At 38.6% G+C, this 25,373-nt stretch overlaps 1 protein-coding gene across 2 annotated transcripts in view; it reads left to right on the top strand.

Annotated features, from left to right (window-relative positions):
• Window positions 1-25,373, top strand: part of TMEM65 (transmembrane protein 65) — a 40,198-nt gene that overhangs the window by 3,079 nt on the left and 11,746 nt on the right. The window contains exons 2-4 of one of the 2 annotated variants that reach the window (XM_045861239.1): window positions 12,598-12,678; window positions 20,658-20,702; window positions 23,716-23,783. In XM_045861239.1, the coding sequence (XP_045717195.1) occupies window positions 12,598-12,678; window positions 20,658-20,702; window positions 23,716-23,783 (194 nt within the window). The remainder of the gene's footprint in view (window positions 1-12,597; window positions 12,679-20,657; window positions 20,703-23,715; window positions 23,784-25,373) is intronic. The other variant, XM_045861240.1, reaches the window with a different exon arrangement.

Here is a 25,373-nt window from a genome sequence, read left to right as displayed (position 1 = left end):
TCTTTTATTGTCGCTTTTTGAATGTTTCTAAATGCCCGACTCGTATTAAATGTGTATGCTTAGTGCATTTTCTAATGAAATAAGTTCTGATAAAAGGTCTTTTTCTTATTGTAGGCAATCTTATGTGTTCTTGGAAGGTCACTTATATGATGTAATGAAGTCTTTTGGATTTGGTGGAGTTTATGGAATGTTTCCATTGGAAACATTACAGGAAAACAGACCATTCATGCTTTGGTGTGTCAGTGGCGTCTACTGCTGAAGTTTGGTCCTTTCGCCCTTCTCTCTCTCACGTGTGCATCAGCAGGCATGGGGTACGGTCTGTGACAAGATAAGGCCTTAGAATCAACTTATATTAGATCAGGCCTGCATTGTGGGGTGTCTTGTCATGTGATTTTTAATTTACAAACTGATTTCCTCCAATCTTAAAAAGTTGACGATGTGCTCTCAACTGACTTGTTCAACCTGATCTTTTTCCAGCAACAGTTCATATTCTCCAGATAGGACATTGTTAGTTCATTGTTTTCACAAGTAGAGCTGGCAAGCAGTTGTCATTACAGTTGTCTTTGATTTTAGCCAAGATTTTCAAAACAAACTTTGTAAAAATCCCCCACTTCTGTCTCCCACCTTTTTGCAATTATAATTTCTAACTGTTTTTAAAAACTGGTCCCAGGACCGCTGTGGATGCCAAAATCTGTGGACGTTCAAGTCCCTTATGTAAATGGCGCACTATTTGCATATGACCTATGCACACCATCCCCATATACTTTAAATTCTCTCTAGATTAATTATAATATCTAATATAATATAATGCTTTGTAAATGGTTTTTATACTGTATTATTTAGGGAATAACGACAAGAACAAAAAGCCCGCACAACTTCAGTACAGGCTCAAACACCCTAGGCCTAACTAACTATGTTGTCAGCAACAAGTAACTTTTTTTCCTCCGAATATTTTTGATCTGTGGTTGGTCGAATGCCCAGATGCAGAACCCACGGACACAGAGGGCCAAACGTGTAGCAATTTGATTTTTGAAGGATGTGCGGTGGCATTGCTCACTGTACTAGTTACACATTGCAGTATTACAAATTGCCCTGTAATGGAACAGCTTAAAACAAATCTGTATTGTTTTATACTTTCCGGGGAACAGGAATCCTGGAACAGCTTCGTGAGATGTGTCTGATTCAGGGTCTCTCACGAAGCTGGGATGAAGCTTTCAGCTGGGGCTGCACCATTGGGAGTCCTGACTGGGGCCGGAGGATGCTTTCCTCAGAAAGGCTCGTTCACAGGGCTCTTGGCCGAAAGCCTCAGTTTCTTGCCGTGTGGGCCTCTCCCCAGGGCTGCGCCTGAGTGTTCCCAAGATTTGGCAGTCGGCTTTCCAGAACAAGTGATGACACAGTCGAAGCTGGAAGCCACCGTGTTTTATTACCCAATCTTAGGAGAGATAGTCCATCTCTCTTGCCCTGGCACATCGGAGGAGGGCACTGTACAAGGTGTAACACCAGGAGGCGGGAGTCACTGGGGGGACGTCTTAGGGGCTGACTTCCACGCTTATCAAAGGTGTTGTGATTAATGTTTATTGCAGCATTACATAGAGAGTAAGAGTTGGCCTTTGGGGAGACACAATAGAAGATTTGATTTGGAAAGTAGGAGCTTCCTAGGTAACATTTTTGTTAAATGTGTGCTTAACGTATTTTAAAAGTGGGATTCTTTTTACATATAACAAATAAAATGTATTGATGTGAACAGAGCAGTTTTTTAAATCAGTGTTGGATCTTAATCAGTTTGCATTTTTTCCTTTTTCATTGTCTAAGTGGTAATTGTATACATTTAGGTTTGCTTTTTACCATTTACCTTACATCCTAATAGACACCTCATCTAATTTTAAACTGTCATCTTGTAGTTGTCACCTTTTGTGATGATTTAAGGTAGGATGAGGAGCTTTGTTTTGAGAACTTCCATACAGCATACGGGGCCTTTGTCAAAGTGACAGGCTGGAAGAGACCAAGCTGACATTAAAGTGGATACCTGGAACGCTTAACAACAAGACGTTTCATGGAGTTCAGATCCACTAGGAATTTTGGACTCTTCAGGGGAGTATCTCCATTTTTCTCGCCCTGTTGTTCAGGATTATGTGAGAAAGTAGCTGCTGTGTTAAGCTATTAACTATTAACCTCTGGGACGAATTGGAGATCATTTCGGCTTTTGCTCAAAGAGAGTAAGAAACATTTCCTACTCCCAGCTAAGATAGATAGGGAAAGATGTTTCAGGGCCTCGGTTGAAATAGTGAAGAAGGAATAAGGAACGTGTAGCCCCAGCTGGACGCAGCAGGAGGCGGGGAGCCGGGATGAGGCCAGGCAGTGAGAACTGAGTCAGGGGGAGAGAGATATCTGATAAGCTGAGAGCTTCTGTGTCTTGTGCCGAGATGTGTTAAATGAAGCTTTGCTATGACCAATTATTTTACCAGAATAGAAAGAAACTAATTATATCAGTATACTTCAACAAGCTTAATTCTGGATACTTCAGAGTTACTGGGCATATTGCAGTGGCCCTTGTTCCTAGGGATTACTCCCAGTAGAGAACAGGTAACACAAAAAAGATTTTTTTTCCATTATAAAATGGTTATACGCTGTTTAACAATCTTTAATAGTCATTTACGTATAACTTAATATCTGGAGCTATGGTGTGATTTAAAATATCTATTGTATCTCTTGATTTTGTGGACCAGGAATATAGTCAAGGCTCGGCCGGATGATTCGTGGGTTTCATGTGGTCTCTATGGAGGTCACTCTGTAAAGTTCAGCTGGAAGATGGGCTGGTTACCAGGTCCGAGATGGCTTCGCTCATGTCTGGCAGTTTGGTAGAGATGGCTGGAAGGCTGGGCTCAACTGGAGTGGTTGACCAGAGTAGGCACATGCGGCCTCCCCAGCATAGCAAGCCTAGGATGCTGCAATAGCTAGGGTAGACCAGGAGTCCCAGAGAAAATGCTCCAAGGGGACTTAGATAGAAGCTTTCTGACTTTGTTAGGTTCGTATTGTTGTTACAACAAATCACCACAGATTTAGTGGTTTAAAACAACACGAGTTTGTTCTCTTAGTGTTATGGAGGTTTGAAGTCCAAAATGAGACTTAAGCCGCTAAAAGAAAAGCATCAGCAAGGTTCGGTCCTACTGGAGGCCCCGTGGGAGAATCTGTTCCTTGTCTTTTTCAGCTTTTGTCATTCGTCGGTTCCTGGCCACATCACTGTGATCTCTGCTTTTGGTTGTCACACCCTCTCCTTCATCGACCTTTTCCCCCTCCCGCTTAGGAAGACCCCCATGATAATATTTAGGACAACAGGTACTATCCTACCTGGATAATCTCACTCTCTCAAAATCCTTAATTTAACCATACCTGCAAAATCTCCCTTGCTGTATAAGGTAACATATTCACAGGTTGAAGGATTAGGATGTGGACATAGTTGGGGGCCATTTATTCAACTTACCACCTGACTTGTTAGGACCTTGCTTCGGGAGTCCCAGAATGTCGTCTCTGCTGCGTGCTGTTGGGTGAGCGAGTCGCTAAGGCCAGTCTGGATTCAAGGGAAGGACAATTAGGAGGAGGTGTTTCAGGTAGGGGGCCACACCTCAGAGTTATAATTTGTTCTTTCTATCAGTACATTTAAAAATATGAATCATACCTGTTAGAAATCCTGTATTACATCTTTCTCTATTAACGTGTGTACCATTAACATGAGGTTTTGGTTTGTTTTAAGAAATTTGAACATTAGCTCTTGTGCTGAGCGCCGGAACGGTGATTCCTTTTATATATTGAGATATATAAGGCTCCTTCCTCCATATCAGTATTTGTCAACATCCGCACTTTTGACATGTGGGGCTAGATAATTCTTTGTTGTGGGGACTGTCCTCCGCAGAGGATATTGAGCAGCATGCCTGGCCTCTACCTGCTAGGTGACAGAGGCATGCTCCTACCCACCTCGCCCCCAGGTCTGGGAACAAAATTATTTGCAGACATTGCCAGATGTTCCGTGGAGAAGACATGGGCTGAGGGGGAGAGGAGGAGGGTGGCAGCATTGTCCTGGTTGAGAGCCATTCCTTTCTGTGAATGCTGTGGGCTGTGTGTTCTTCAGTTCTCTGCCGCACCGCTCCTGCCGGTCAGCGTGTTCTCTTTGCTTCTCCGCATTGCTTTAGTTCACATTTGTTTGTCTCTGCGTAGGGGCAGAGGAGTAGTCCTTACCTGCCTGTCACACTCCTCACCTCTCTATCAAATAAATGAGCCATGTGGGAACTGTTTTCCTTGGTTTTGATGTCTCTTCACTTCTGAGTTCTTGACTAAATTCTCAATGGTAGGCACTTAGAAAATATGGCTTCAAATAAGTTAAACATTGCTATACTGTTTAACTCACCACTAATTAATTTGGTGTTTGTTGTTCATTTCAATAGTCACCTCTAAGTTTTTTTACAGTGATCATGAGAAGCAGATTTTTATAAACAAATCTGTGGATAAGAAAATTGAAATAATATAAAGTTTGCAACTACTTAACAGGATCATCCAGAACTAAAGATAATGGATGATCTTGAATATTGGGAATGACCTGATATTGAACTGTTAATAGTTTTAGTTTTTCTAGAAATAGTGATGAATTTGCGTAACCACACTTTTGTCTGTTTGTTTATTGTGGGGTTTTTGGGGGGTTTCTTTCTTTTTTTTTTTTTTTTTTTGGTATGTCATTGTAAAGGTACCTGGAACAAATAGAGACTAAATCCTTGAGTGAAGATTTTATTAGCATTTTTCTCAAGTCGGATGAATTAATTATTATGTAGATTTATGGGACTCGCCCCTTGTGTTTGACTCACAGGTTTATGTCTGCTTTAAGTCAGTGGAAACAGCCACATTAAAAACAAGAAGGTAGAGCTCTGCCCGGTGTGGCTCAGCTGGGCGGCGTCCCGCAGAGTGACAGGTCGGTGGTTTTGCTCCAGGTCAGGGCACAGGCCTGCGCTGCGGGCCAGGTTCCCGGTTGGGGGCCTGCCAGAGGCAGCTGATGGCTGTTTCTCTCCCTCTCTTCCTCCCTCTCCTCCCCTCTCTCTACAAACAAATAGTCTTAAAACAAGAAAACCAAAATGTTAGATGTTAAAATATAATAACTTAATTACCTAAAACCACCTGGTAAAGGAGAGATTTTCCAGACAAAGGACTTCACAGGTAACAAGATGTCATTCCTCTTAAGATCGGAAACCTTTACTTGGATAGCTTCTGTTGGAAGCATATTTGAATGTACTGCGTTTTTCTCTCCCTTCGTAAAAGTATAATGGGCATAATGTGGTTTCTACTTGATGTCGGAGTCCTTATATACTGTATTTTAATGCAGTGATTTTCTTTGGGGCTACTTCTATTTGTGGACATGCTAGTCATCGCACCGCGTGCCTCTGGAACGCCGTGCCGTTTCAGTTGGCAGGCGTTTTAGACTCTGTCATAGTAAAATGTGCTGGGCTTATAGTACCCGCCCCCTCCCCCAGTGCCTCGGACTGTTCTGCTCTGTTCTCATTCATCCCCTGTGGTTGTGGTAAGCTCTCTTCTGCTGTGTAAGGAGGTCTGCTTCTTGGCATCTCTGCCACTATTGCTAGCGTGTGCTCTTTGTCACTCTTCCATAGTGTTCGTTCTTTTTCTTTTATTCTCCTTTTGTTTTTGGTCCCCCTGTGCTTCTCTGTAGGGTTTAATCCTCATACACATTTCCAGGTCATAGACCACTACCCTCCTTTGTCTTTCCAGCTAGCTAGTTGCATCTATCACATTGGTATTGACCTGTGACTCTTCAGATCCCACACTGAAGATCCTGTGAGTGCTTTTGCTAATTTCTGGATTCTGGCTGCTTAAAGGGTCATTTGACTGAGGTATCAACTATTTTTGGATCTTAGCATTCTAGGGAATTTTATATTAGAATGGTTTTCTTAGTTGGTTTAGTTTAGATTTTCCATTTTCTTTCTGAACTTTAGGGTAGATTATTTAGTACACTGTATTATTAAAAACATTTGTACTTTAAAAAACAGCCTGGTATTTTATAACACAACTTCTGAATTTCTATTATAAGATGGGTCTTATATTTTATTTATTTATTTATTTATTTATTTATTTTTAATTTTCAAAGACTTTATTTAATTTTATTTTTAGAGTGAGGGGAAGAGAAGGAGAAAGAGAGGGAGAGAAACATCAGTGTGTGGTTGTCTTTTGCACACCCCCTACTGGGGACCTGACCCACAACCCAGGCATGTGCCCTGACTGGGAAGTGAACCGGAGACCCTTTGCTTTGCAGGCAGGTGCTCAATCCACTGAGCCACACCAGCCAGGACTGGTTCTTATATTTTATAGAAGGCATTCTGCAGCTACCACTGTTGCAGTTAACACAATCTTCACCACAATTAGCAATTAGTAAGTATTTGTTATGTGTCAAACATATTGAAGTAAATGAGTTTTTATGTAATTATTTTGTTTACTTGGAGAGAAAAGGAATGATCTCTGTTCTATAGATTAAAAAACCGAGGCTAAGAGGAGTTTGCCCAAGGTCCTATAACCCATGTGGCAGTAGAGTTTTTTAACTTAGCTTTGTTTGACTCTAAAAACTCTAAAACCCATGCTTTTATTATTACACCTTTCTGGATATTTTTACCAGAGTTCTTTTAGCACATGCTGGGAAAAAAGTTTACATCGCAAATGCTTAATAAAAGTCACATATCTTATTCTATCTTTTGTATGTTTGTACAATATACAGCAGTCAATACAAAGGCAAATATGGTATCATTACTTTAAAATAAGGGACATCAAAGTAAAATCTGTGAGCAGAAAAGTTTATAAATTATACGAGGAATTTGGAAAAGTCAGAAAACTAGTATTGGGGGAATCCTAACTATCATAAATTTCTAACCTGTACTCTAATTTTTCTTCTGATTTTTGAATGAGTTTTATAGAAGACAGCTAACATACTCTTCACAGAAAAGCTTTCCAAACTTTGAAAATCTGTTTACTTAACAAATATTTATTACTCTTTCTATAATATAATAGACACTGTTGGGGGCACATCAGAGAATTAACTTGACATTGTACTCTCATGAAGCTTACATTTTTTAAAGCAGTTTTTTAAAAAGATTTTATTTATTTATTTTTAGAGAGGGAAGGGAGGGAGAAAGAGGGAGAGAGAGAAACATCAATGTGCGGTTGCTGGGGGTCATGGCCTGCAACCCAGGTATGTGACCTGACTGGGAATCGAACCTGCGACACTTTGGTTCGCAGCCCACGCTCAATCCACTGAGCTACACCAGCCAGGGCTGAAGCTTACATTTTTGACAAAGGAAAGATATGTGTAATATAGTAAATAAATAAAATAATTATAGGTCTTTGCTCTTAGAGTGAACAGAATAAGACTTACTTTAGGGAAGGTGATGTGGGAAGGCCTTTGTGTAGGTAACATTTAAGCTGGAAGTGAAGGAGTGAGAAACCAGTCATCCGGACAGCTGGAGGAAGAGCATCCTGAGAAGAGGGAAAGGCAGACACCAAGACCTGAGGTGGGAGGGGACTTGGCAGAGTGTAGGGACGGGCAGAAAGCAAGCATGGGTGGGATTTAGTGAGCAGAGGGGAGTGCAGAGTGGGATGAGCAGGTAGACAGACGCCAGGTTAGTCGGGGTCTTTCTCAGTAGGAAAGCCACTTGAGGGTTCGAACACAAGAGTGTGGTCATTTAAAGAGCACTCTGGCTGCTAACGGACTGAGGAAGGGTGCAAATGCGTAAGAGACCAGTTAGGGAGCTGTGACAGCAGTCTAGGCTGGGGGTGATGGTGGGTGAGACTGGGTGGCTGCGGGGTCTGAGAAAAGGGGATGGGTTCAAGATACTTATCTGGGGTGAATTGATGGGACTTGCTGGTGCATTAGAAATAGGTAATTAAGGGGAAGAAAGTAGAAGGTGAGGATTAGGTTTCTGACTAGTGATTGAGCAAAAGATGGTCCTATTAACTGAGGGAGAAGTCTGGGGGAAAATAATGTTGGGGATGGAAATTAAAATTGTTAATTTTGGACGTGTCAAGTTTAAGATACCTTTGTGAGTGGACTTACCAAGTAATTAGGGGAGTGTGCATGTGTGTACTTATGACGTAAACCTGAAACTCACAGGGGAAGTTGAGGCTGAAGATGTTCAGTATGGGTGTCCACAACTGTATGTAGATGGAGAAGGAGGTCCAGGAGGGAACACTGATGTTTGTTGGCAGGGAAGAGGAAGAAGAACCAGAATTCAAAGTAGACTGAGGAGGAGTTTCCACAAACTTCCTTTCCACAGGAAGGATCACAAGAACGGCGTATTCCAGAAGCTAAGTGACGAAGACGGAGAAATGATCTGGTGCTTTAGATGAGTCAAATAAAGGGAAGACCGTAGGGAAAATAGAAGGCGCATAGGATTTAATAACACAGAAAAGACTGATGTCTTTGTCGGAAGCAGTTTTCTAAGAACTGTGCCAGCTGAGGAGGGAGTATCGATTAAGGAGGATTCAGCTCTTAAAGGAAACTGTGGAGAGTACTGCTGCAGTAGCTGGAGTTCTGCTGAGATTCTCTCTCTACCCACAGGTTAGAGGTCTGAGCTTATTTAAAATATTTGTTACTAGTATATTCACTTTTTTTACAGACAGTCCTGTGTAGAATTCTAATTCATTAGAGAACAATAAAATATTGTAGGTAAGCATATCACACTCCTCCATAGCAGCATTCTATAGGAGATATGCAGGCCCCTTAGTAGGTAAGATCTTTTTATTTTCTTTGGTAAGTAGCTTATAGAATCAAGAAGATGATTTGCAACTCCATTTTTCAAATTACAGCATCTAAGAGCTGCGGGGTCACACTTTTTTCCAGGGTATAGGACTTGCATTGCTGAAACTAAGACAGCCCCCGGCAAGCTGCACAGTTGGTCACCCTACCTGACAGTATTTTTGACCTCCTCACAGATTGAAGCTTTTGGCTCTCAGGAGAGATGGGAAAAAGGATCCAGGTAGAATTTCACGTTCCCTCCTCACGACTGCTGTTCTGCTCCTGCAGGTCTGCACCAAAACAGACGCTTTCTCAAGGTTCCCTCTTTTACCACCTTTCGTGTCTTGTGGGGTGTCTGGTGAGAGAGTCTGCAAGGAAGTGCAGACTCCCCCAGTCTCTGTGTGTGCTAGTGCCTTCCCACCGTCCCGCTGGCCTGCACCCTGCCTTCGCCTGTCCCCATACTGTGCCAGCCGTACCCTTCTCCGGGTGTCTGGTTGCACTGGTCCCATGTAAGCAAGTGCTGACGTCCCCTCTGCCCTTGCAGGTGCTTGCCTCTCCTTTGACTTAGGCCAAGCTGTTTGCTCTGTGACTTCAGTTCTCTTATGGGTCGGGCTGGAAATACATCATGAGTGTGAATTTGGTTTGACTTGGTTTCCTGTAAGGGTGGTAGCTGTGCTCTGTGTTGCTGTCCACACCCCACGGTGGAATCTGTGCTTCACAAAGTTTGAAGTACGTATAAAATCATCTGGGAGTCTAGCTTACTGAAATGCAGGTTCTCCTTCAGTAGGTTCCAGAGAGCGCCAGAGACTGCATTTCTAACGTTTCCAGTGATTTCGATGCCTCAGGTCCAGGGACCGTGAGTAGCAAGGTTATAGAAGGTGGTTTTTGTTTTGGTCTTAAGGTGGGAGAGAGGTAAGGTTACATGTAAGGTCGGTCCAGAGGTATCCACCCATGTGATATGAAAAATAGAGGCACTTACTGAAGAAGACACAAGATATAAGATACATTGTGCATAGGACAGTGACGCCTCAGTCCCCTTCAAAGTCTGCACCTTGGGACCTCACACAGTTCTCCCAGTGTTTCTTCCACCATTCAAAATGCTCTGCAAAATCCTTTGTTGGAACTGGCTTCAGCTGCCCTGTTGTAGTTTCCTGAATCTCATTGACGGTCTGAAATCTCTTTCCTTTCAAAAGTGATTATAGCTTTGGAAAAAGCCAGAAGTAACAGGGTGCCAAATCTGGGCTGGAGGGGAGCTGAGTCACCTGGGTGATTTGGTGTTCCCCCCAAAAAATTCTGCACCAGATGTAACTCATGGGCAGGTGATGAAGCTGCCCATAGCTGCAGCCGTCTGCGCTGTATTGCCCTCCTCAGCTGACGAGGAACATTGAGGTAGTATCCCTTGTTCATTGTTTGGCCTGGAGGGGCGTCCTCTTGATGGACAGCACCTTCCCAATCAAAAGACACAGTTAACATGGTCTTGATCTTGCTGTGGCTTTGCCGTGCCTTCTTCATGCATGGAGAACCAGGCGACCTCTGTTGAGATGCCTGGGCCTTTGTTTCAGGATCCTAGCCGAAGACTGACAATTCATCTCCGTTTATGATGTTCTTGAGGAAAGCTGGTTCATTGGTAGTGGTTTGAATTAAGTTGTTAGCAATTGCAACACAATGTTCCTTCTGCTCTGGTAGCAGAAGCCATGAAATGAATTTTGCTAGAACATATTTCATGCCAAGATCCTGCGTCAAAATCTTGGACACGGTGGTTTTGGGAGTCCCCAGGTCAGCTTCTGCTTCTCCCGCTGTCAGTCGGTGATCCTTGTTGACTGCAGCCCGAACACATTCACCGTTCTCAGGCGTTCTGCTTGTCGCAGGCCTTCCAGAACAGGGGTCACTTTCAGCGGATTCCTGCCCATCTTCGAAGCGCTTGTGCCACACTTTTATTTCTGCTGCTCTCACTGCAGTGTCGTCGAGAGCCCTCCGGATCATTCGAGTGGTTTCTGCGGAGGAATGTTCAAGCTTAGTGCAAAATTCGGTGCAGATTCATTGCTCTACTCACTCAGGCATTTTGAATGCGTCGGCCACACAGTACACATGCTTTCTCAACCGCACCTGCTGTCCCCACTGACTAGTGCAGTGAAGTCATCAGTGTTCACGCATGTGCATTCCAGTGCCCTCTCCTTGGCTGCCACCTTGCGCTGATATCACAAAACAGTTCTCGTTAGATTAACAGTGGCTGGACTTTTTCCGCACAGGCCCCGTAGATACGCTCAGGCATGTTTGAATCGTGCAAGGAGACAGGCAAACAGACATGAGCGTGATGATGTAAGATGTGGTACTTTTGGTGAGGCGGCAGAATTTTATGTTTGCATGTGAGAAAGATCTGGTTTAAAAAACATTACCCAATTTTTTTTTCCCCTCAAAGAGCCTTCTTAAAGACATTAGAAAAACTGTTCATTGATAACACTGATTTTATAGCTATACAATGAGAACTTTTTAGTGTAATTGTAGTGTACCTTCTCCATTGAACTTTATATTACTTTCTAAATTTTGAAACAATCTCAAATTTATAGAAAAGTTTTAAGTGTAGTACAGTAGGCCCTGCCCCCAACCTCCCCCGCCCCCTCCCCCGCCCCCAGACGTTTGAGAACTTGGTGCTAACATGCTGCCCTGTTATACTTGCCACGGTTAAGTTCCTTGGGAAGCAGTCTCTGCGACAGTGATTAGCACGCAAGATGTTTGTTGGGGAGGAAGAAAGGAGGGAAGCAGGTTTGGGCAGAGGTAGGAGTAAAGTGATGCAACCTCAGTGGAAGCCTCAGCTGACCCTGTGGAGGTTTCCAGAGACACAGGGACCCTTCAGTGCTGTCCTGAGTTGGGTTGGAGGTCCGGGCCTCTGCCTCTGTGGAAAGGAGCTGTTGGGCTCAGGTTCACAGAGGTGCCTTGCTCCGGGCAGGGTGCGGAGCTTTGGGCGGGGCAGCATTCTTTGGGCGGGGCAGCATTCTTCAGCCGAGGCGGGCCTCTGAGATGGGGCCATGTCGGGCTGCTGCCCTTTGAGAGACTCCAGCTGTGCAGCCAGGGGAGCCTGGGACGGTGATGAAAAGGATGAAGATGTTCCAGAGGAACTGGCTGTGGTGCACACCTCACACTAAAGGACTCTCGGAGATACTTTATGACATTGAAAATACACAGGGTTTTAAAATGTGTGAGCCAATCCAGACGCAGAGAGGAGTGTGGCAGTCCACCAGGGCCTGCTCCGTGTCGTGTCAAATGGTGAGAAGGGCACTGCACTGTTGAAGCTACTAGCTCTGATAATTTTTTTACGAAGAAAGAACAAAACTTTAATCATCAGTGTTTCTGGTATTTTAAATTATAGTATACTAAATAAACATTAGTTTTACTATTTCAAATTTTTTCTTATATTTCTGACAGTAGAGGAGTTTTTAAAAAACTTTTCATTGCAGTGTAACAGACATATATTAGTCTCAGATGTACAAGATAATGATTTGATGTTTGTATGTGTTGCAAAATGATCACCGTGGTAAGTCTGGCTAACACCTGTCGCCATACATGGTTCCAGACTTCGGTTTTCTTGTAAGAGGTTTTAATGTTTGGAAAAACATTTTAAAGGCCACAGAACAATTGTAATTTTCTGCATTTTGCACGGTCGCAGCTTGCATTGGCAGGTTAAGGGCCCCACACTGTTGTTCAAAGTGAGGGCTGCCTATATTCTAGCGTGATTCACTTCAAAATTTCCTACACACGTTTTATTTATACATACTTTATTTACTTTATTGCTTGAATACATTTTGATTTTAAAATATTTTCAGCATGCAGATACCCCAAACCTGAGATTCCTGTTGTGAAGCCAGCAAAGAAGGTATCAGCAGCAGAGGTCCCTGATAGTTTTGGTATAGTACAATCTTAACAGTACTGGTTGCTCATTAGATGTTTATTGCAAATAGCAAAGCATCTATTTGACAGAACGTTTGACTTCTTGCTGGTTTGAAATAGCATGCTTTAGTTATAATGATAATTTTTTTTTTGCATCATTGTTTTAGGTTGTCTACAGAATATTTTTTACTATCTAATCCTAGACTCTGGATATGATGGAATAATAATTGCATGTTTAATTAACTGAAGGATTAAATTTATGACCTTAACAAAAGACAAAATCGTTTACATTTAGTTATATTTGAATAGTGTATTTTAAAAATTGTAATAACCCTGGCAAGATACTTATAAAAAGCAACAAAGATTATTAATAGGAAAAATGAGTAGGAAAAAAGACCACACAGGAAAACCTTCAGAATATATATATTATAAAGAGAAACTGTGTTTAAGTAACTGAACTTCAGGAAAATATATATTTTAAAAATATATTCTCAAATAATTTGAAAGTCTTATATAATTTTATTTTAAGGCCATTCACGAAAAATTTTTTTTAGATTCAATCTCCATACAGCTTGAGAGAGAGGAGAGAGGGAGGAAGGGAGGTAGATGAGTAGGTATAAAAATAAATACTTCTCTGTTCCTATTTTATTTTTATTACTATTTAATATAGACACACTGCCTAGGAAGTATGACACAGTATATGAAAAGGAATCAGAAATATTTTATGGACCAGTTGAAATTTTAAAAGGGTAAAGGATAAATGCAACTTAGTTTTCTTAGGCTGTATACAGGGAGGGAAAAAGTAAATACGGTTTTTATGAAGAAGACATGCAGGTTAAATAAATAATACAAGAATAAACTCTGTGTTTTGTGTACTCATAACTGGAAACCTACTTTTGCCAATGAGCAAAAACCAAACTTTACAAACTTCAGAGAGCTAGAGGCATAATAGTGTGTGTGTCTACACACATACATATATTTATATGTTAACATGTCAGTACATGTCTGCAAACATCCCCCTGTATACTTTACCAGTTCTAATGTCATTCTAAAATTAAAAATTTTAACCACAGTTTATATGTAGATGTTAAAAGCTTGATGCAAAGGCCTTTTGAAGAATAAAGTTTAAATTTTGAATTATTTTGCAGATTGTTTAGTTAGCCCTCATTTTTAGGATAGGGTAGGGAAAAAAGGATAATTTTTTTCACTAGGAGGTAAGGTGCTGCCGAACAGTAGCTAAACTGATGGTAGGACGTACCCGTCGGTGATCACCTTCTGAGACTCGGTGTTTAGTTACAGCTCTGCTCACTGTACTGTGCTGCTTCAGGAGTGTTTGGGTGGTGCATCCATTTTTTAAATCCTGCGAGTTAGGCAGTAGACTCAGAACCGCAGAGCTAGAAGGGATCACGGAGACCTAAACTCATTTTATGTGCCATGAAAGTGAGATCTTGAGGGTTTATACATTATAGTGCTCTCTCTATACCTAATAAGTTAAAGTAACAAGGTCTGTTTTTTAAAAGCTGTGCTGTTGTTTTAATATCTTAGTCTTTTTTAAAAAGGAATATCATCATATATAGTAATTATTTTTTTGTCTTCCTTTAGTGTGAAGGAAAGGAAGGAATATAGCCTCTGTATTAAGAACTGTATACAATTGTCCCAAGTACTCAAGTTAGGCATATAAAAGCAACCACTATTCAATAGTATGTTTGATTATCCAAAAAAAATCCTCTGTGAGATGACAGCTATAAGAGAAATATGAGTCAATTATTATGCCTGTAGTGTTTACTTTTTCTTAAGTCAGGTAAACAGTTAAGAGGCTAGTGTATTAATGAGGCTAATGAGGATGATGACTCATTGAGCACTGTCACCTTCCTCATCATTACTACTGGGCAACTTCTGTTCTCAACTCTTAAGCCACTGGCCTGCCTCAGCCCAGGAATGGGGTAGTTGCCCTTAAGGAAGCTGGGCAGCATTCTGGGTTGCAAAGAAGCCCCAGGTTGCGTGATACGTATCCCAGAAGGTTAATGAGGTGACAGTATTATGTGATCTATATAGATTCCTTTACCACATAATGTGCAGGGAACTTGAATGCTAAATAAAATGACAAAATCACACTCAATTTCTTTTTGGGGGTCTTAGAGCATATTTTAAAATAAATTTCAAAGTTGTTTTGTAATTATAGTCTTTATTTTAAAAGACAAAACCTGTTGTTTGAAATTTACTAAGAAGTTAAGTTCCTTTCTATTTCTATAGGGTATTTTCATTTTTCAATTTTGAGTATTAGTTTTTATATTTCTTAGAGATGTTAACTCATTTATTTTTTAAAAATATTGCTCTGTAGCTTCACAAACTCATTTTGGTGCATGTTTGATTTTTTTGGCATTTAATATGATTTGCTTAAATTATTTTTCATACAGCATGGTTTGCACTTTAAGTTTGTATTTTTAAATGTTATGTGAGGTCTGTCCAGAAAGCATTTAGCCACATAATATGAAAAATAGAGACATTTCTTGGAGAAGATATAAGATGCAAGAAACATTGTGCATAGGACAATGAAGCCTCAGTCCCCTTCCAAGTCTGCACCTTGGGACCTCACACAGTTCTCCCAATCACCATCAGCTGCCCCGTCGTAGTTTCCTGAATCTCAGACAGTCTGAAATCTCTTCCCTTTTAAAGATGATTTTATTTTGGGGGAAAGCCAGTATCACAGGGCACCAAACCTGGGCTGTAGTGGGTCTGAGTCACCTGGATGATTTGATGTTTTGCCAAAAAACTGCACAGACGTGATGCATGAGCAGGCACGTTGTTGTGATGAAGATGCCAATCACCAGTTGCCCATAGCTGCAGCCTTCTGAATCATCCAATTAGTTTCTGCAGAGGAATGTTCAAGCTTGATGCAAAATTTGATGCAGATTCATTGCTCTACTTGCTCAGTCTATTGAATGTGACAGCCACACAGTACACATGCTCACTCACCAGTGTCTACCATCCCTACTGACTAGTACAGTAAAGTCACCCGTGTTCACACATGCACATTCCAGCTCACTCTCCTTGGCTGCCAGGTTTTATCGATGCCATGCAAACTGTTCTTGTTCTATTAACAGTGGTTGGACTTTTTCTGGACAGACCTCATATATTTATTGTAAATCTTACCTCATCCATCGGAACTTTGGTTCTATTTAAAGTCTAAATAGTTATTTATAATGTTCAGAAACATAGCCCTCAAATTACTGCTTAAATGCAGTAGTTTTATCTGTGTCCTTTTTATAACTCTCTTATGAGGCCAAATAGTAATTTGTGTTGCCCAAGTCTACAGCTGTATACTTTCTCGGGAAGCTGCTAGGGTGGGGCCTGCAGCAAATACTATTAGGTGGCCAGCAGAATAGAAAGTAGATAATTGGTCACTTCCAGAGTATTTAGTTCTTTATAATTAAAGGTTATAGTGTATGCATTAAACTGTTCTGTCATTCAGGGTGAGGTTGCTTTAGTACTTACTAAGTCTATTATAAATGATTTTGAATTTTCCCCTTGATTTGTGATATTATATTGATGTTTATGCCCATGGTAACAGACTGAAATAAGTCAGAATGTTTAGAATTATCATTGCCATGAATGTGTAATAGAAAACAAGACTCTTTGTTTTTCAGATTTTTTGTTTGTTTGTTTCAAGTTTGGATTTATAACTTGAAAACTTGTGAGGCATGGTTACATTTAATGGAATGTTTAACAATGAAAATGACAAACTATAGAACTCTAGTTTCTATTACACAAGGTACTAGAACTGGCTCTACATATCAAGGACCTTCATGGTGTTTTCTAGCATCATCACTGCACATATGTTTTGTTTTATAATGGAAATTAAAATGTAGAAACTATAGGTGTTCCATTTATATTTCTTCTATGTCAGTTGCTGAGAAGCTTTTATATTTCCAAGTGTGATTATGGAAATGTTTATTTTGCATTTTGTTGTTAGGTATAAACAAAATTTTTTTTTGCCTTTTTATGAATTGACTCTTTTATCATTTAAACCTGGTTCTGGTAATACAGTACTTTTTGTCTTTAAGTCTACTTTATCTGATACTAGTATAGCCATTCCAGCTTCTGTAAGCTTCCTGTTTATACAGTATATCTTTACCATCCATTTACTTCCAACCTATTAGACTGTAATTCTGGCAGATATATACTTGGGTCTTGCTTTTTTATACATTTTGACAATCTCTGCCTTTTAATTATAAGAGTGTTTGGTTCATTAACATTGAATATAATTATTGATATGACTAGATATAGTTTTTACTACTTTACTATTTGGTTTCTGTTTGTCCCTGTTTTTCGTTTCTCTTTTCTCATTTCCTGTTTCTTTTGACTTCATGCATTTTGGAATTCTCTTTAAGTTATTTATTTAGCTTTTCAACTATGTTTTCATTGCATTTTGTCTATGTGGTTGCTCTTGGGATGACAAATATGCCTTCTGAGCCAGTAAGACCTACTGTTGGACCACTTCATACATGTTGCAGAAATATTGCAGCCAAATTACCGCTTGGTCCATTTGTAACCCTCTTCACCCTTTACTCTTTGATGTCACATGTATTACATCTACCTATGTTATAGATGCCACAAGGCCACCCTGTAATTTTTTGCTATAAACAGGCAGGTTTACTTGAATTACTAGGTAAAAGCCCTGGCCAGTGTGACTCATGTGGTTGGGACATGGTCCTGTGGACTGAGAGGTCATGGGTTCAATTCCCAGTCAGGGCTCAGGCCTAGGTTACAGGTTTGGTCCTGGTTGAGTGCACACAGGAGGCAACCAATCCATGTTTCTTTCTCACTCAATGTTTCTCTCCCTGTCTCTCTCCCTCTCTTCCCCCTCTCTAAAATCAATAAAATAAAATCTTTTAAATTACTAGGAAAAAAGTACATTTTTTACATTTACCAATATTTACCATCTCTGATGCTCTTCATTCTTTTCTGAAGTTCCTGCTTTCTAACTGGCGTTGCCCCTCAGTCTGAAGAGCTTCCTTTTGTATTTCCTGTTGTGCTGGTTGCCTGGCAACTCATCCCCATAGTTTTAGTTTATTTGTGATGTATTTTGCCTTCATTCTTGAAGAATAATTTTTCTGAATATATGATACTAGACTGACAGTTTTTTTCCTTTCAGCCTTTTCATGTAATTGTTTTCCTGTATTTAATGTGCCATTTTTTTCTGACTGCTTTCATGATTTCTTTTTACATTACTGGTTTTCTTCATATTTACTAGGAGTTCACTGAACTTCTTGTAGCTCTTGAAAGTTCTGTCTTCTGCCAAATTTGGGAAATTTTTAGCAATTTATTCAAAAAAATTTGGTTCTGTCTCCTCGTCTTCTGGAAGTCCAGTTATACATATACTGACCTTTTGATATTTAGCCAAAGGTCCTGAAACTCTGGTTCTTTACCTTTTAATCTTTGTATTTTTCAGATTGGGAAACTTTTACCAATATATCATCATGTTCACTAACTTTTTCTTCTATCACCGCCATTTTGATTTTAATCCTCATCAGTTCATTTTAAGTTTCAGATCATATATTTTTCAGTTTTCAAAATTAATTTGGTTCTTTTTTACAGTTTCTATTTGAGCATATTTTCATTTACATCTTGAATACAATTTTAATTGCTACTTTAGAGTCTTCACCTGTTCTTTCTAACATTTGAATCACTTTGGATTGGTCTTTGTCTACTTTTTTTTTTCCTGAAAATGGGTCATGTTTTCCTGTTTCTTTGTGAAGTAATTTTATGTTACAGAGACTCTGGCTTCTGTTTTATTTTTTTCAAGTATGGATTTTAAAAATTTGTTTTAGCAGGCAATTAATGGTTAGGTTCAGACTACAAACTGTCTCTTGGGCTGAAGCTCAAATTTTTGGTTATTTTATACTTAGCTAGGATTTGGGGGGGTTTCCCTGCACCTGTGTATGATTCATAGGTCAGCCATGCATTTGAATATCAATTCAGATATCTTCAAATGATCATTCACATTCAAAATGATCACTTTGTAATTTAAATTATTTTGATAGGTACTTTCCATAAAATTTATATTTTACATAAAATGTCTACTTTCTAGCAAATGTTCCTTTTATATTTCCTCTGGTTACTCCTGAGGATCTTTGTGAAGTGGGAGACAGAATCTGTACGTGACTTTACTTCCAACTCCGCGCCAGCGGTTTTCGTTTTCGCTCCGTCTCCTTTACTTTAGGTCTCTTTCTCTTAAACAATTATTTTTTCATTACCTTTCATTTTTTAATCCTTTTTGTGTAGTTGGAAAGAAAGATTAGGAACTTATATACATTATTTGATTTGTTTCTCTTTCCTGCAACACATTATACATTTTCCTAGCCCCTAAACCTTAGGAGTTACAAAATATCTGAAATACTTTGGTTAATATGTAGCGAATTTGAAGAAGTGAAAGCAAGCACACTATATACTCATTCTGTTGGGAAGGTCCTGCGTGTTGAATTTTTAGATGTTTCAGGATATTCCAGTCAATTGCCAGGGACTTCTGGCAAAGGTGTCAGAGCTGTGGTGATGGGAAGAGTAATGCGGCTGGCAAATGGCTCTGGTCTGTAACCACTTTTGCACGTTTACCTCACCAGAAAACTCTGTGCACCCCAGTGCTATACTGTATCCTTGTTAAAAATTTGGAAAGCTATTTGCATATCCTCAAAGTGAATTTTGAGGTAGTAGTGCCAGTCAAAGAGTGGAGGATATATTTTAATGAGATGTAAAATTCTACAAAGATTAGCTTATTTTTATTCTTTCACACTTCTAAAAGAGGAAAAACAAAACTTAAACTTGTATTCTTAGAACTTTGTGAATAATACAATAATTGTTTAAGTCTAGGTTTTAATGTGTTCCTTATTATAAAGCCGTTGTGGTACCACATGCTTTTTTAATGATGTTCACAAATATGATTTGAACTCTGTTTTTTATATAGCTTATAAATGGTGGTTTATTTGCATTTTGCTTTTTTAAAAACTAAATTCTTCAGTTTTTATGTTGTCATATATATAAATATTTTAGAAAATGTATGCTTAGTTTGTATTATGCTTCCTTGGAAAACCTGGTTGTATTGAATCTTTAGAGGAGAGCAATCCATGCTGTGGGTTTTTCTTGTTAGGTTTTTGATGGATGAAGAAGGTGCAATAGGATTCTCTAGCACTTTACTGTGGCTTTCGATGGGGTTGTGGTTGTTATTGTGAGATTAGGTAGGTTGCTTTTTTGTAATTATTATTAACTTTTAGATTTAATGATGGCACTTGAAGGTATTTATTTGATATATACTTGGGAAAACTTTGTGTGTTTATTATGACATATATTACAAATAGTATCTTGTTACTTGTTGAATAACTCCCTATATTTTTAGCTTATTTTAATGTGTAGAATGTTCTATATTATCCAGTAGTACAGGTTTCAGAACTCCAAATATTTAGTATATTATCAAGGGAAATTAATTAAGGAATAGAATGCAATCATTATGATAATACATTGCTTCAAAAATACTATTTTTCTATTTTTAATGGACATCTAGGTTTATTTGAATATTCTTTTTTTCCTTTGCTATCACTGTTCATTTAAATATAAATTTCTTAAGTCATCTAGGGTTGCCATCTTAAAGAATGGTAGCTGTATTTTTGAAGTTTTTAAAACTGTAGTTAATGTAAACAGGCTTATTATACAGATGCAAGGACTTAAAAAAAAAACACCTGAAAAGCAAATGATTTATCCAGGATTATAGACTCAATGGCAGGCTTGTGCCTAAGCTCAGTTTCCTTTTCCAGCCTTGGATTTAGTCCGTACCAAATATTTTCTGTGTGGATAAGTTTGGTCCATTAACGGAAAGATACTTTGTGAATAAACTCTGATATTTTGCCACTTTGTAAATCTACTGGTGTTTTCTTCATTGTAACAGAAAAAAGAAATCATGCCACAGTCACTAATTCTTGCCCCACGCCCTTTTTTTCCCCTTTAGAAAAACTGGAAGCTCCACCACCCACCCCGGGACAGCTGAGATACGGTAATGGTTCTATGATTGTTAAGTATTGTGCATCTGTCTTTTGGACTTGCAGTAACTGTTATCATTCACTGATAGTGCAAAAGAGCCAATAAATTATTTCTTTCCAGATAGAGGGGGTTATTTTATTTCTTCTTTATTATGCCAGAGCAAAAACTTTATAAACTTAGTTTAAGACTTATCACAATATTATGGCATTTCTAACATTGTTACCCATATTTATTGTTGTTTAAATATTTTTACCATCTTGAAATAGAATTATACTTATCGTAGAGATTTTCCTAATTTCCAGGAAAAAGGATATATTTCCTTTAGTTTGGATTTAAGTTGGGCAATTGCCCAGCTGGAATTACTAGGCCCAAAGCTAGGTAGGACTATTCTCTGGGGGAGAAAACCTTTCCACTTACTGTTCATGGTGATGGAGAAAGTGGAGTTCATTTAAAACCACCGGGAAGAAGAACCTTACGATGCTGCTGGCGTGCTGTCCTGGCTCTTCGTGGCAGGAATACATATTCAAAGGCTAACACTGAAGTAATGTGAACAGTTCGGGAACTTATTATAAAGACAGTGAAAGAAGAGAATTATTTATCAGCTCAGTGAATTTTAGTAGGTTGTAAGTTAAAGCTAAATATGAGATGTGATTTGCTGATAACTGCTGAGTTATAGAATAGTATTTCCCAAAGGAAATGGAAGAAATCACAAATTGAAAGGAGACCATTACACTGGAGAGCAAATATACCAATTTTTAAAAACATATTTCATAGTCAGTGCTTTTTTCTCTCAGAGGTAGAATATAATTTATGTTAGAAATGAGTAACTGCCCCCAAATACCAAAGCAGTTTAAGAATTAAGACTTCACGTAACCTTTCCTGATTCTAATAGCCTATATTCGTATGTTCTGTGTCCATAGCACTATGTAATACTGTTATCACTCCTGGTCGTACTGAAATGAAGTATTTACGTGAGTGTGTTATCACACTCCAACATCCTGAGGGCCAGTAAACAAGTCTCACTTGTCTTTGTATCCCAAGTGCCTTGTGGAGTATGCAGTACATTTATTAACCTTTTGAAAATTATATTTCTCCTTTGGGTTGAAAATACACTTTTATAGGTCACATTTATCTAGGTCTGAACATAAAACTTTGATATATTTTATACTTCAAAGTTAGAACAGCAACCTGCCTTGGTTTTCTTGACCAAGTTTTAACTAATACCAATTAATCTAATCGTAGTTTAATAACCTTAATACGTAACTTTAAGGTATTTGTAACTGGCCAGTTTTAGAGATGCCAAAATGTTAAGTAATCCCAAAGATTTGTAGTTACTTTGTCATATTTATATTTAAAAGACAGCTGAGAAGATGATTTGGGAGGCTTTTTCTCCAGAGATATATGTAAGTAGTTTTTTCTTCACTGTAAATTGTTTCATTCAGTGAATTTTAAAAGTTTCATTGTCCTCTTTTGACCTATCAAATTTGTATTATATTTTTTTGGAAATTGAGATTGTGGATATGTTTTGGCTACTTATAAAATTTTGAATGTTTAGTAGTTAAGCAACTAGACTTAGACAGAAAGTCAAAGAAATAAGACTAGACTCTTTAATTGAAAAAATCCCATTTCATTATGTGCTATTTGATTTTTATCATCTTTAATAGGCTTTAAAATAATATTCTTTATAATTAAAAGATGTGCTTTTTATCTCAGACATTCTTGCTTGATAACAAGAGGAAATCTGAAATGACCTTGTATATATACTAATTTCTCTTGATCTTAGTCTTTGATAGTCATTGTGGGTAGAGTTTTTTTTTTGTAGGTATTTTAGACTATTTATTAGCCTTCTCTGACTGTCTCATTATAGTAATACCAAACCTTCATAATTTCTGGGTTATATTTTAATTATACTATCTGTGGGTGTTACTGCATAAAAAAAAGAACTCTAAAGTCACTGAAACTGAACACATAACCAATTGGTTTACCGGACTTTATATTTTGGATGTAGTATAAAACTAGGAGCTTTGATGTTTATCTTAAAAACAAAACCTCCTTAGTTGAACTGATACAGACTATACCTTGACAGTTTTATAGATTAATTAGAATAAAGTCTTTTAACTATCCCTAGCTTTTGAACGATTTCACAGTCTGCGTTCAGTTCTCTCAATCTGGAGTTCTCTTCCTTTCCAGGTTAGTGGTCCTCAATTTACTTAGCTAATGTTTATTGAGCATCTACTATGCACTAGGCATTCTGCAATGTGCTGAAGATGCAAACATGAGTAGAATGAGACTTAGTGTGTAAAAATTATATAGGTATTCTTCTTAGCTTCTATTGTCTCAGGTTATTCAGATTATGTACAAGACAGATGAGGTAAGGTATGCCTTTGGTAGGAAGAGGCCAAGTTACGTTTTGATTTAAATACAATTTTGTTTGTTTATAGTTTGTGAAAGTATTCAGGGATACTGGTGCATCGTGAGGGGAAAAAAGACTTTGCACATAGGCACCTAAAATATAGATAAGATAATCACATTTTTCTAACGTTTGTTTAAAAAAATCTTTAGTGAGTAAAAGTGACCAAATAGCTTCCCTGAAATAGTGACCAAATAGCTTCCAAAAAATTCAGGGAATTTTTTGTTATTTCTAGTGCGGAGATCAATTTTATAATATCAGTCTAAGAGAGAAACAGATTGATATCAATATCAATTAACATGGTATTCAAAGTATTTATTTACTTATTCTGCCATTAACTGTCTGTAATTTGTGTGTGTGTTGCCAATAAGAAATAGAAAAGCCTAACACAGTTGTTTTTACATGTTATGTGTTTTTAATTTTTTTTTCCCCTCAGTATAGCTCCTACCAAGTAGCGAAACTACAGCAGGAGCAGACTCTTATGGCTATGGGGAATGGAAAGCAAATTCCAAAGCTTATCTGATCTATTTAGGAGACTTTAATCATATGGTCTGTTTTGTCATTTTAAAATTATAGAAATCTTAAAATATATTTTTCTGTTTTTGATGTTTTTCAGTATTCATCCACAATGCGATACCTTTCATAGGGTTTGGCTTTTTGGATAATGCAATTATGATTGTTGCAGTAAGTGCTTTCTCTCACCCCTTCTATTTTGAGTAAATAAAGAAACTTATGTGCTCTAAATTTTTCTGGTAATTTGCATATTGTAGCTATTAAGTTTTAATTAGTATCATGAATGAAGCCATTTTTTACTATATTTTATGTTAGACTGTAGCTCAATTTTAAAGCATCGTATATACTAATCATTAAGACTTTTTGGTAAAACATGGACAATAAACACATATGTATTGCAGTGGTCTATATTATCCTGTTCTGGTTTCAACATTCTTATTAAATAAAAACATATGTAAAATTTTCTGATGTTCTTTCATTGTATCAGCAGTTTATATCACATATGTTATTTGATTAGTTCCTTGTTCAATTTTCCCTTGCAAAAAATATTTTAAAGGGTGTTTTTATACAGTCTATCCATTTAACCAGAAGATGTTCTAAATTTCAATTCAGAGCACTGTGAATACACACCTCTTCTGTCTTTGTTTCACTGTAATGTTGAAAAGAGTTTTCCTTTTCTGTGCTCAACGTGAGGGTGTTCTTTAAAAGTGTTGTTTAGTCTCAGGGAGGGCCGATTTCTCTTTTTTACTGTTACGTGACACCTATTGTTCATGGATCCCAGTGTTGGGTTCAGATTCTAAAGTCAGAAATAAGTCCATGATTAAAATGCATCTGTTTTGAAACCACCCAGTGCTCTATCAGTTCTCTTAACTGACTCCAACTTCAGTGAAATTCTATCAACTCCAGCCATTATGCGTGACAGGGGTCCTCAGTCCTGGTCCTGGAGCAAAGCCTGCCTTAGCTCCTCCTCCTGTCGCCCTGCCCGCCTTTCTCCCCCACTTCCAGCCCCCTCCCGCCCCCAGTCCATCCTCAGTGGGTAGGCGAGTGAAGCTCACCTGAGCTCGGTGTTTAAACAAAAGTAACAATTTTTGGATTATTGAATATGAGGAAAATACATACGAGAGATGCAAAGTTTTGGGGTTGGTTTGTTTTTTGGGTCTTGGAGGTCACATGTATCACCACAAATGGACGTAAGTGGAGTATTTGGTTTCCAAACAGGGATAAAAGGGTAATTTACATTGTATAGGTTATAATGTTTGCTTAAAGAATATCAAAAATTGGTTCACTCAAGAATGGTTTTCTTTGCCATATAGTCTCATTGGCGTCCAGATTGATGGGAATTGGGTATCCAGAAAGTCCAGCCATTCACCTGGCTGAGGAATCCGGCAGGTTCACATAGCAGGAGGGTGGGCACCTGCCCCCACACAGTCACAGAAGACACTCCGACACGCACACAGGTCGAAGGTGTTCAGCACCCGCAGGATAATTCCTTCACAGAGTAGTCTGGCGAAAGCCTCTAAAATATTTCAAAAGGCTAGTGTTTTGACTGATTTCAACATTTTCCTAATATACATATAAGAATCAAATTGGCCAATTTAGGTATCTGTGAATGTGGACAACTTAGCAAGTTAGAATGACACTTTTCTGAAATTACTAAAAGCTGAATTGGTTAGACTATTTAAATAGTTAATGTAAGTCAGATCTAATTGCAATGAAAACTTCATTATGATGAATTTATAAGCTCTAGTTAAGACTTGTGTT

This window comes from Phyllostomus hastatus, unplaced genomic scaffold, assembly GCF_019186645.2.
Source record: "Phyllostomus hastatus isolate PE091 unplaced genomic scaffold, TTU_PhHast_1.1 phas_scaffold_21, whole genome shotgun sequence".
Lineage (NCBI taxonomy): Eukaryota > Metazoa > Chordata > Mammalia > Chiroptera > Phyllostomidae > Phyllostomus > Phyllostomus hastatus.
This window is presented reverse-complemented; position numbering and strand designations above follow the sequence as displayed.